Source organism: Amphiura filiformis, chromosome 14 (genome assembly GCF_039555335.1).
Source record: "Amphiura filiformis chromosome 14, Afil_fr2py, whole genome shotgun sequence".
Classification (NCBI taxonomy): Eukaryota; Metazoa; Echinodermata; class Ophiuroidea; order Amphilepidida; family Amphiuridae; genus Amphiura; species Amphiura filiformis.
The window spans coordinates 45,982,176-45,995,547 of NC_092641.1; the positions used below are offsets into that span (position 1 = coordinate 45,982,176).

At 34.8% G+C, this 13,372-nt stretch overlaps 1 protein-coding gene across 1 annotated transcript; it reads left to right on the forward strand.

Annotated features, from left to right (window-relative positions):
• Window positions 1–1,236: 1,236 nt before the first annotated feature.
• LOC140170189 (uncharacterized) lies at window positions 1,237–6,335 on the forward strand. The gene is made up of 4 exons (XM_072193521.1): window positions 1,237–1,340; window positions 2,837–3,063; window positions 3,760–3,951; window positions 4,418–6,335. The coding sequence occupies exons 1-4, from the start codon at window positions 1,289–1,291 to the stop codon at window positions 4,874–4,876; spliced, it is 930 nt and encodes a 309-aa protein (XP_072049622.1). The 5' UTR covers window positions 1,237–1,288; the 3' UTR covers window positions 4,877–6,335.
• The last annotated feature ends 7,037 nt before the right edge of the window (window positions 6,336–13,372 follow it).

Here is a 13,372-nt window from a genome sequence, read left to right on the forward strand (position 1 = left end):
AATTCGGACTATAGAACCTTCGAAATAAAGAACCGTCGGAATTAAGAACCTCTTTTCAAATTTTTTTCGGACTAGAGAACCTCTTTTAAAATTCGGACTAGCGAATGTTATGAACACATGTTCGGACTAGCGAACCTTCGGACTAAAGAACCTTCGGATTGTAGAAGCGTCGTACTACACGCTGTAGTCCATACTTGACCAACGCAATATAAAATTAGAGTTTTGGTTAGATTTTGAGTTCAAAGCGCACGGCCAATTTTCAAAGCGCATTCTAGCGACTATCATATCTGTTCAACACGTATTTTCAAGTGTATGAGACCACATCTGGTTTCTTGAGAAAAAATCATTTACGGGAGATATTCATCATTTTCTAACCCGGTATCCGAAGATTTTCGTCTGATATCAAAATCGTCACTAGCAATTCACGTGTATCGATCCCCTGTATTCATTTTAGTGTCTCTGCTGCACCAAATAATTATTAGCGGTGTCGGTGTGTGCAGTCGAAGCAGAATTTATTTCTGCGCATTATGACACCTCATTTATTGCAATGGTCACAATATGTCGCAGCATATATTTTAATGAATGTTACCCAAGATTTGAAAGTTGCAGCAAATCCTATTGCCTTGTATTCGGTATCCATTGAAGGAAATCTGTTCAGCTAGCTCTCATTGGATTTTTTTTTTGCTTCATTACAATTTGTCCTATATTAGTGGTAATGTTCGATTCAACATTACTGATTGTGAGGTGTTCGCGATAGATGTAACAGAAAAAAAAACATTGAACTTGTAATGTTTTAATATCGGATTAAGTAAATAATGACCTCTGATGTGAATAATGATATTTTTTATTTATTGATTATCACGTGTTTTGAGCTCCTCCAAATTCACGAATCCAGAAGAATAATCCAATGAGCGACGAAAATATTTTCTTTCATGAATACTGAATACACGGCGATACGACTTTGCTGCAACTTTCAAATATTGGGTTGCTTTCATTTAAAATGCTGTGGCATCAATATTGGGACCATTATAACAAATGAGGTGTCATAATGCGCTGAAATAAACACTGCCTCGACTGCATATCCCGAATTTGGCATACGATCAACCGTTATTGTGGGTAATTACTTTTCGGTAGATGTTTACATCGGATTCTACCGGTTTTACACACAAAGATATTTGTTTAAAAGACGTACCACTCGGCTTTTTCCAGTTTAAATTATAGAAACTCCATCATGCAGTGCGATGTATTATACTAATGTATTCAACCATTTCGTCAGGCGTTTGTCACCATGTGTCGTCTACTACTCGTAAGTTTTGCTGTGACTGCATATATAATTTTAGGTAAGATATTAGCTCTTCTGTTACAGAGGGGATTGAGTAGAAATGGTAGCTAGGCTACTTATTGAATTCATTCCCCTTCATTCACACTTTCAGTCAATGGTGGTTAAAGCGAAAATTTTATTTTATTCAATCTTGTTAAATACGGAACTTGTAGTACTATATAGTAGTTATATTATTGCTAAATGTATACTACCCTCTGTTCGTACTATTGCTTGCTGAACTTGAAACCACTTGCTTCTTTTAAGCTTTAACATGCATTACTTAAATTCCTGTAACCTTAATATATAAGATGTCTATTTATTGTTAGCAAGTATTGTCTGTAGTTTATAAAACATTACAATTAGATCAATGAAAAAGCATGGGAAAATCATATTATCATATCAATATACCTGAAATAGACTGACCTTGAACTTTTGTCATGAAAGTAAAATTACATTGTGTGTTACTATACAGTACATGTACGCGTATATATCAAACTTACGACTGAACAAACAGATAGATGTTATAAATTTAGATAATTGTGTTTTAAGGCATTAATATTTTATACTTTCATTTCATCCCATTTGTCATCACAAATCACCAAAACCAACAAAAACAGTACGGATTGCAAACCCCGGGGGTATTAGTGGAAATGAGGGGACGAGGATGTGCGAAGCGACCGCAGTTTTTTCTTTTAAAAGACTCCCACCCCACCCCGGAAATCAAATGGTGCGCCCCTAAGCACTGAAAAAGGCGCATGATGTCACCGTAAGTGACACATTTAGAATTGTTTGTGACGATTTCAAAGATGTTAAAGACCCATTCAGTGATCCCAGTGCAAGTGTGAAAAAATTAAAATTGTTTATAAATTGCTTAAAAGTGAAGGATAAGTCATTCTAATTGTCATTTTGTATATTTTTTGAAATGACAAATTTGGCAAAAAAAAACCGAAGAAAACAGCAGTACTGACGAAATTGAAGCCCTATTCAAATACATGTAGCTAATTTAGATACTGTCAGTATCTAAATTACAGATTCCTGTAAAATGTCTTATTTTGTCTTAAATACATGGCTTTCGGCTGAACCACTCGCAGGCTATGTTAGCACATCTATGGCAATGACAAAGTATCCGGATGAGCAAATCACTGAATGGGCCTTTAATTATATCATGCAAAGGACATTACCATCTAGTACGTAATGTGAAGTCGACAAAATATTAGATTAAGCTTTTCAACTTATAAAACTGTGTAGACTCTCATTCATCTGGGTATGTTGAAATTAAGATTTAATTTAAATACAAGTATGGTCAACCAGACATACATATTTTTGACATCACAACCCAGCTGAAGGTTTCAGTCGCAACGTCGGTTCGTCCGTCGAAAACAGGTAGGTCTGGTTGACCAGATTTAACTTAAATCTTATTTTTAACTTATAGTTTTGCAAGATTCTTTTTTCAGCGATGTTGCAATACTTTAGGCCAGTGTTTGTGTAATATTTTGTTACCCCATTGCTTTCTAGTGACAAGAGCCCATCGGATCCTGCCTGTACCTATTTCAACCCGATACATCACTACTTCTATATCAACTCTAAGCCAGGGTGAGGAGAAGACATTCATAGCGTCACTGTGTGGAGGTCACCAACTGTTGTATGACACTGTCAATGCAACAGTACTGCTCAATAACAACCCTTCGTGGCTTCCACAGAAAGGGGTCGTGTATTATTATATCGTGGATGATCCAAACAAGGTAACAAGAAATTAGCATTACACTGAGGTTAATTATATTATAATGTACCGTAAAAATTCGTAAATAAGCATATGTGCCAATAAACAAGTTGCTCGGACAAGAACGAATATTTACGGTAATTTGTTAAACTTTTTCATTTATTTTCTGTTGTCGTTTAATTGCAGTTACTTGCAAATTAAAAGAAAAAAATACAAAAGTTTAACAAACTACCGTAAAAACTCGTTCTTGTCCGAGCAACTCGTTTATAGGCACGTATGCTTATTAACGATTTTTTACGGTACCACAGAATGTATTTACACTATGCGTCTCAGACTACAAATCTTCACCTAAGAGTGTCTGGGAGCTTTCACAATGATGTAACCATATCGTCGATATGTGGGACCTATGTCATGTAGGTCTATAGTAATCGAGATCCCCTCATTCCCACTCAGCCTGAGGTTTTTGTGATTCCCCTCTCTATATCTGGGAAAACGGTACATTGTCTACAATTTCTGAATCCTTGTAAACAGCAACCAGAGGAATATCATTTCAAGGAATATTTGAAAAATTCCACTGTAGTTTTATTTTATACACCCAACAGACATGAAATTGGAATGTAAAAAAAAATCATACCAATCATACCAACGTTACGGTCATGTCCAAGTTCTACCTTCAATGAAAAATAATCTAAGAAGTATTTTATCTTCCTCGTTGCAGACTGCGAAAGACGCCCTTTGCAATAACACAGACGAAACTGGCGAAACCGGTCCGTACTGTGTCGTACCGAAGTGGAATAGTACGGAGGACCTGTACATCAAAGCTAGGGCTGGAGAAGTTGATGCTATTTCTTTCTCTATATATGTCGTCATAGGGTACAATGCCACGAACAAGGAGGAAGACAATGTTAAGGTACAGATATGAATAACAAAATTGTCTTGTACAAGACGGTCGTAATATTGTAGTATACCACAATTGAGACTAATTCGACAGTTTTTTGATGAAATCTTCGAAAAAACACCGACTTGGAACTCCTAATTTCAATATAGTAATGAGAAAAATAGGATCTTTCATTAAGATATCAGTTTATTATGGGATCTGATGGTTATCATTAATTTTTTTTTAAAGACACTGTAGACTACCAGTATCACTCTGTATAAATGTCAGTAATTCCATAAGGAATTAGTCTACATTTACATGGTTTTTTGCATGAATGTTTGAATGGAACAACATGCTGTTATACATTAGTTTTAAAGAAATCGGTTTTCCAAATATATCAGGTCACCTTCCTTTAATTGGTCGCAATTACATTTTAAAATATCAATTAAAATATCAATTAAAATAATGTGCATTGAATTTATTTTATTACTTCTAACAGGATACAAATGCAAGACAGAACCACGTGGTACAATTAAAGCCATCCTATTCCAGGTTTCATCTTAATGCCGACATCGAATATCTCACAGAGATCATAACGATGGACACCAACCAACGTCTTGGCTATCTAGACGAAGCTCTCTTGGAGATTACATTCTGCCCGAATCCGTTCACTACTTTAGACTACAAGATCACCAGCACTGTCTTTGGCACGGATGGAATCAGCTCCTATGCACAATACATATGTGAGAAATTGCCCTGCGAGGTTGATAACCCTAACGTTGTGAAGTTCAATGGAAAGCAGCTGCCCAACAATGAAGTTGTTCTGACAACTTCTTCTGGACAGTACCAACATATTTATGTCCTAATTGTTTGTTGGGCTGGTCAGTACGATCCCTCGGTTGGGAATTATGTCGGTGAATTTCAGTACAGCGCTTCTTTAAAGCACAAGTCACCATAAAGTGAATTATAAGAGAGATTGCGATTTCCAAACGCAGTGATCGGGCGCACGCCCGGGACGCACGTTGATCTATAAAAACCAATCTCATGTATCGAAGCGAAGTCGCGTATTTAGCCAGTTTTGAAGATTTTGCACGTACGAAATCAACGTAGATACATCGTTGAAAATGCACAGAATTTGTCCATTTCACAATTATGTTAAAGACAGTCAAGCATAATGAACAAACGAAGGAAACAAACGAAGTTGTTAAAAACTGACTTCATTTATACGCGTTGTTCACACGCAGAGATCGTCCATTGAAATGTGTGTGATAATTTCCGTATAAAACATAACATTGCGATTTCATATTTTGGACACCAACGTCGTATAAAAACCCAAGTGTTACGTAGAAATAATGCTGATTTTACGACATGTCGAAGTTCATGCAACGCACCTAATTTTCAGCACGAAACAAATCTCATTTGAAAATGAAGTCATGATCTAGGCCCTATGGATGTAGTGGTCCTTAATCTACCAAAATATATGTTTTGGGGCAACTATAATACTGGGGAGCACAAAAATACAATTAAGTTTAAGCAGTATGTTAACCTTGGTTTTTAGTTAAATCATTGAATTAGACAGGAACTCGGTGACCATTAAATTTTCAATCACTTTGCCCTCTATCGACCAGATCAGATATTATAGTCTTTGTCCCAGCCGCCTTGTTCTCCTTCGTGACGTTTGAGCACAATTCAGTTTGGAACGGAGACTAGCAAAATTTAACACCGTTTTCAACGTCATATAAACGCACGGGCCAACGTACGTGCCACGCACCACGTATGTAACATCGCAATCTCTCTATAATATTGATGACAGGATAGGAGATACAACGTGTTCCTCTCTTCATTGGCGTAGATCCAAGGGAATGGGGGATAAATCCCCACCCCCAAATATTTTGCCAGGGGGGATGGCCCATACAATTATCCCCCCCCCCCCATGTTGACGCCTGTATAGGTTTCTGACCAAATTAACCTCATATTTGTCCATTTCACCCCCAAAAATGCTTCGCGCAAATTGATTCCAAATTGCAACATATTTCAACAGTTTAGCTTCAAAATAGCAAGAATTTCAGCGCGCTTCGCGCACATTTGTACCATAAACTTATTATGTCGCCAAAAGGTGCTGAATTATATACTTCCAAGAATTTTTTTCAAAACCCATCCCCAAGAAATCTACGCCACTGTCTCTAATGACCATCTTTCTTTATTTGTTACTACAGAGATTCAAGAAACTCTAAAACTGATGTATTCTCTTTTTTAAATAGATTCATCAGGTTTGTTCAGTAAATTTCACTTTGGATTTTTGTTTAGCAAAACCAAGTGATATTTTTACTCACTACAATATTTTGTCCTACTCATCGGAGGACTTTCCCGGCAAACAAGCCCAAGTCGTGTCAAGCTTGTTTGCCGGGAAAGTGGATCAGATGTATAGGATAATGGCCAAGGATTAGAACGTGAGTGGCTAAGAATGGCCGTGGGCCGGAGGCCCTAGGCCATTCTTAGCCACTCACGTTCTAATCCGCGGCCATTAACCGACTTAATACACACTTATGACGTCGCGCTATTGTTTTACCGCTCCATTATTTTCCACGAATGGAGTGTTATTGAAATTTGATGCTCTTTACAAATTGATCAATTGCTCACACTGAATACACTATCAAATACACTAATAGAATGATCGTACTAGGTGCGGGTGAAAAATACACGGACTTAGCTTTATGTAAAATTTCTATAGAATTACCCATCATATCACGATCCAGGTGTTTAGTTTAAATCATCCGTAACCACGTTCTTGAATTATAAAGATCTAAAATGTTTGTTACCCAAATTGAATAAACGTAGATTCGTAAAATCATTAAAGTGATTAGAAGTACAATCAATAGTTCTTTATGCCCACTTCTAATGTGTTAACTATTGACATGATTGAAGTAGTTGCGTTTAGGTCTGTATTTTGCATAATAAAGAAAATTGGCAAACTGGTCATAGGTTAATATGAAATAGTTAAATGCAGATCATTGCAGTTTTGTACCTCAAGAAAGGTAGACCTGCCGCTATCATGAGCAATGATATTATTCTCTATGAATCGAGTGTTCGATTTTGGACAACCTTGCAATTATGGACACTATTTATTTATCTTGGATACTAGTAATTATAATTTGTGATGGAATCATTCCGAGGATATATATCGTTGATTCGCAGCAAGGACCTAAATCAGGTATGATTCTACTTTAAGCCGAAGTAAGGTACGAACATTTTAAATGTGTAAACTTTGTTTTATTTGGTTGGCCTTATTGCAACCCATTTTACCTAGGCCTATTATGTCCCTGAACTTCGGCGGCAAAAAAAACAACAAACAAACTTCGCCGCTTCCTACGCGAAATAAAAGCTCAACTTCCAGTCCCCTCCCGAAATCAACTGGAGCGTCCCTAACATTATAATATTTAATTATCGGATAGGCCTACTGATCGATGTAAGTAAATATTCAAACATGCCAAAATACTATCAGATGAAACATCAGATGTACTAAAGTGAAATAAAAATTATACCGAAAATAACCTACTGTGGCTTTTATCATTATTAAACATGCCCAAAGCAAACGATTTAAAAATAAACAGATACATAGGCCTAAATACATGATACATAATGTGTATTATGTAGCAATGTTGCCCAAAATGTAACAAATTAAACGTTGGTCCCAAGCCACTGAAAACGTATAAAAATATAAAGAACAAAAAAAATGATATAAAAACACTAAGCGTAGAAAGAAAGGTCCAAATAATTTAAAGTTACGGGCTTACTAAGTTAAGCCTAAATAAGCATTTTCCACCAAAGTGAGGGTAAAAACACATCTTGCATAATAAGTAGGCCTATATACAACTTTTTACCTGCCCGTTTTGATCTTGCCTTACTTTTCACAGATTGCATTGTAAATTTATGTTTAAGGGCTCGGATAGCGACGTTTTCACGTGTAGGCCTATATAATATATTTGAGGGACCTGAGAGCAAATCAGACACATCGAATTGGATTTTGAACACGAGGAATGTCCTTCTGATATCAAATAATTCTGATTTTATTAAATTCGCGATATATACATTACACATTTTATGGCAAATTATTAAAATTGTAAATTGTAAAAAGTAAATTGTATAAATCTAACGATATGCACCTAAAGATTATGAAGTTGGGATGAACAGCTGTCCATCATATGAAAATTTTGACCTTCATTATTACAGATTTTTTTCCTCAAAACACTAAAAATGTAGGTCTTTTTGGAAAAAATGTTTATGTTCAATATGAAAGGTCAAAATTTTCAATTCGGCTTTTCATCCCAGCTAGGCCTACATAGGCCTACAGTTTCATTACATATCATTTATTAGATTTATAAAGTTTACTTCGAGGACTGTTAAATTAAAAAATATGACATTTTAATAATTTGCCATAAAATTTGTATTATATCACGAATTTCACAAAATCAAAATTATTATTTTTTTTTTTATATCAGAAGGACAATCCTCGTATTCAGCATGTAATTCGATATGTCTGATGTGCTCTCATGTCCCATAACAATAATGTGCAAATGTTGCTATCCGCTTCCTTAATTTATTGTATTAATGAAAATCATAGTTTTGTTGTTTTTCGTATCATTGTTTTGCATGAATGAAGTGATGATAACAATACTGCACTTTACGCAAATACATGCTTTTCGAAAGTGCAATTGTTATTAACACTACATTCGTAAATGCCAGTACCTTTTCCTGAAAAGTATTTGCTTTTCAGAAAAAGAGAAAGGCATTTACGAATGGCGTGTTATTAAATCATCGCTCCATTCGTGGAAAATAATGGAGCGGTAAAACAATAGCGCGACGTCATAGGTGTGTATTAAGACCATATCAGTCATACTTGATGAAGTCCTCCGATGAGCAGGACGAAATATTGTAGTGAGTAAAAATTTCACTTGGTTTTGTCAAACAAAAATCCTTAATGTTGATTTATTCTCAGTGTGCAATATCTAAAAAATTGTTCAAAACGTTTCTTTTATGCAAAAAGTTTATCCATGCATGAAAAAAATAAGAGAAAAATAAAAAGTAATGAAGAAAAAATAAACAAAAATGTGCTTGTTGTGCAATATTTTGATGGTTAGTCATTCTTGACACCCCTGTCATCTTGTGCTCATAAGTTAAGTTGGTTTTAAGATACGGACAATTATAAGAAGGATGAATAGAGAATATCTAAAAAATTGATATTGAGAGCCAGAAAGACATAACTCACACAAGAATCCATTATGAGTTAAAGCCTTCTGGCTCTTAACTCTCGATATTTTGAATTTCGAAAATTGACCCCTTCGTCCTTAAATTGCATTCTGAATACGAAGAATGTCCTTCTGATATCAGATAATTTTGAAATTAAAAAAAATTAAAAAAATTAACAGTCCTCGATGTAAACTTTATAAATCTAATGATATGTACTGAAAGTGTATGTAGCTGGGATGTAAAGCCGATGATCAATTGAAAATTTTGACCTTTCATAATTGAAGATATACATTTTTTTCCAAAAGTACCTAATCTTTTTGGTGTTTTGGGGGAAAAATCCATATCTTCAATACAAAAGGTCAACATTTTCAATTGATCGTCGGCTTTTCTTCCCAGCTGCATACACTTTAAGTACATATCATTAGAGTTATAAAGTTTACTTCGAGAACTGTTAAATATCAAAAATATCAATTTTTAATCATTTGCCATAAAATTTGTATTATACCACGAATTTTAAAAAATCCAAATTATTTGATATCAGAAGGACATTCGTCGTATTCAGAATGCAATTCGATATGTCTGATGTGCTCTCATGTCCCACAAAAAAATACTGTCCAAACGTCCATACCCATCTCATAAGGCATTTGTATAATATGACAAAAAATGTCATCAGATTTTTGATAAATAAATAATTTGTCATTTTATCAGACATTCAATTAGTAATGCACGTACCCTAAATGACTAATTAAATCATGATAAATCGCGAAGTCATAAATTCACCATTAGTCATGCAATTTCTTATACAAATTGAATTTGTTAAGGGATCTAAAATGAGCGTTTATTGCATTTCGACAGTATTTTTTGTGGGACTTGAGAGCATCTCAGACCTATCGAATTGCATTCTGAATACGAAGCATGTCTTTCTGATATCAAATAATTTTCATTTTTGAAAATCACAATATAATACAAATTTTATGACAAATTATAAAAATTTGATATTTTCAAATTTTGATATCATACAGTCCTCGAAGTAATTATATAAATCTAATGATATATTCTTAAAGTGTATGTAGCAGGGAGGAAAAGCCGACAGTCAATTGAAAATTTTGACCTTTCATATTGAAGATATGGATTTTTTTCCAAAAAGACCTAATTTTTTTTGGTGTTTTGGGAAAAAAAATCCATATCCTCAATACCAAAGGTCAAAATTTTCAATTGATCGTCGGCTTTTCATCCCCCCTAAATACACTTTAAGTATAAATCATCAGATTTATAAAGTTTACTTCAAGTATATACTGTTAAATATCAAAAATATCAATTTTAATGATTTGCCATAAAATGTGTATTAAATTGCGAATTTCAAAAATCAAAATTATTTGATATCAGAATGACATTCTTCGTATTCAGAATGCAATTCGATATGTCTGATGTGCTCTAATGTCCCAAAATAAATACTGTTCAAACGTTCATACCCCAGCCCTTAAGTCATGAAAATATGGTGAAATGATGCAAATGAATGTGAAATGATAGTACTGTTCTTTTAATTTTTTAGCATTATAAATATATAATTTCAGCATTATTTTTCTTGAATAACAAATATATACATTGTATGACTAATTTTAATTAGTCGAATTACACTTTGTTTTTACTAACTTCAGTTTAGCAGTGTAGCTATGCCTATAGGGCCTACTGACATTTTTTAGTAAAACATTGCAAACGAAATCACAAAAAATGTATTTTCAGCCCACTTTCCAGACAAGACAGCCCCCGGGGGCACTCAACACAAATGATCATACGGGTATGTTCCCGCGGAAAGACTCCCCTTTTTTCGATTTCGCAGCAGGCTCCGAAAGACCCCCTATATTTGACCAAAATATAGACTATGCCATAGTCGATTTTTGATAAATAAAACATGTTATTAATCATGCTGAAAGCATTCAGTTGAACTCGAAATTATACTGATATTTAATAAAAAAAAAAACCTAGTATAAAATTGTTATGAAAAAGTTTATATAATTATATTAGGGACAGTAAAAGTAAAGTATACGTAGGCTTATATTATTAGATGCAACATATCATAATGTCATAATTATATTAGCACTTCAATACTGAACAATTCTGATTTTAGAATCTACCAGTTTATTAATCGCGAAAGTCCGCACTTGGGAAGCTAACAAACAGAGGAAGTACGGTGACTGAAAAGATCAGTTGTGAAAATCTATCAATTATGCACAAATTAATTAAATCAGAGTTTTAAGCTTAAATGCAATATCCGGAGTATGCACAATGGGCAAGTGGACTACGGAGTAGTCTAACCAAAATAGAGCTCCGAAAGACCCTTGATTTTGATCATTTCAGCTCTAAAAGTCTCATTCCTCATATTTCTGGTTTTTTAGGCGATTTTCAACCAAAAAGCCAAGGAAAACTCTTGATGTTGACTCTTCGCAGCTCCAAAAAAAACCATTTTATTTGTTCGCAGCCAAAAGACCCCCTTTACCGGTACGCCGTCAGCTCCCAAAGACCCCCCCTGACAGCCGGAAATGAAAAGATCATTTTATTATATGAGTCTGTGAATTTCCTGTCATGTCTGTGAGACGACAGACACAATAGCGCCCCCGAAATGATTTTACAATTCATATTTTAACCATTGTGCATGGTGGCAGGCAGCCTATATAAAATTATCATAAACACTCTCTCGTTAGTTCAGGTGGCTGTAGCGTAGTCCCAGCAAACACACAGATGTGTTTTAAAAACGTTATAACCGTGCTATATACGCTTTGGTTGTATTCAAAACGTTTTAATAATGTCGGGTTATATAAATAAAAGGTCATAATGGGTTTAGAACGTAAATTACTGCAACAACATTTTAAAAATGTTGCATGTTAAAACATTTTTGCTAAATATTTTGTCAACTCTTAAAAAATATTATGTTAGAATGTTTTGTATTAACTTTTCAAATTTGTTTCTGGAACGTTATTAAAACGTTTAATGTGGCCCTAACCTTAAGCCTATATAAGCCCACAATAAAACGTTTTCTGCAAACATTGTGTGTCAAGAGCTATGAATCTATATAAAATTGGTCGAACTAATTAGCTCATGTATAATTATACAGATCGTAAAATAGTTTTAAGCTACCATTATGCTCACCCCTGTTTAACCTAAACAAAGATGAATCAAAATTAAAACCACCTGCACCTTTTAGCTTTGATGGCTTTGATTTGAAACCTCATTTGTTGAAAGCGGTTGAGAATTAAAGAAATCGGTGATTTCTAAACCCAAGAAAGGAACGAAATCAAAGGTTCAGTGTACTTAATTGCATGGGAAGCACAGCATAATTAGTTCTCATGTTAAAGAACGCGTAGAGCGTATAGTAGAGCATAGAGCAAACTGCAACTTTTGAACTTATCTTCCTTGTGAGTTTAGATCAACGTGTCTTTATTCTTGACCGATTTCAACAATTGAGGTCTTACATGATACATCCGAGCTAAAAGATGCCGTTATCAGTTAGGCCTATTAACTGCTAGTTATATTAATTCTTCTTGGGGGGGGGTACTCAAACTTTGGAGGTGACGCGTATGTAGGGCTGTTAAGACCCCCCTTTTCAGCGTCGCTGTCACCCAAACCCGGGCACCCAAAGACCCCATATTTTTTACGAACACATATTCTGTCACCCTATTTTTCCACTGTCACCCAAAGACCTTTACAAGTTCAATTTTAACAGCAACTTTCATTTATCACTGATTTTGTCACTTATTTTGAAAAAACAAAGAAATTTGAAGGCATTTAGATTTAGAAATTCGATTTTCGAGGTTTCTGTGGCGCTGTTTCGGCTCTCACCCAAAGATTCCATTTAAAAAAAAGGTAATGTTCTCACCCAATGACCCCATATTTTTTACATTTTGCTCTCACCGAATGCCAAAAATCATGCTCTCACCCAATGACCCCATATTTTTTTACATTTTGCTCTCACATAATGAAAAAAAAGTATATATCGGAGTGCGAAAGTGCCAGCCCTACACCTATATCCATTTCAAATTGAAGTGCCCCCCCCCCCGGGCATTGACTATACATCATTCCGTAGGAGTATAGTCGTCACTTGAACTTGTACTTGTACTTAATTATAACATATCTGTCATTGTATAGGGGTCAAAATAACTGGTACCTTAAATCTTTTACGGTTTGTAGACCTAATTGCAGGCCTAGTTAT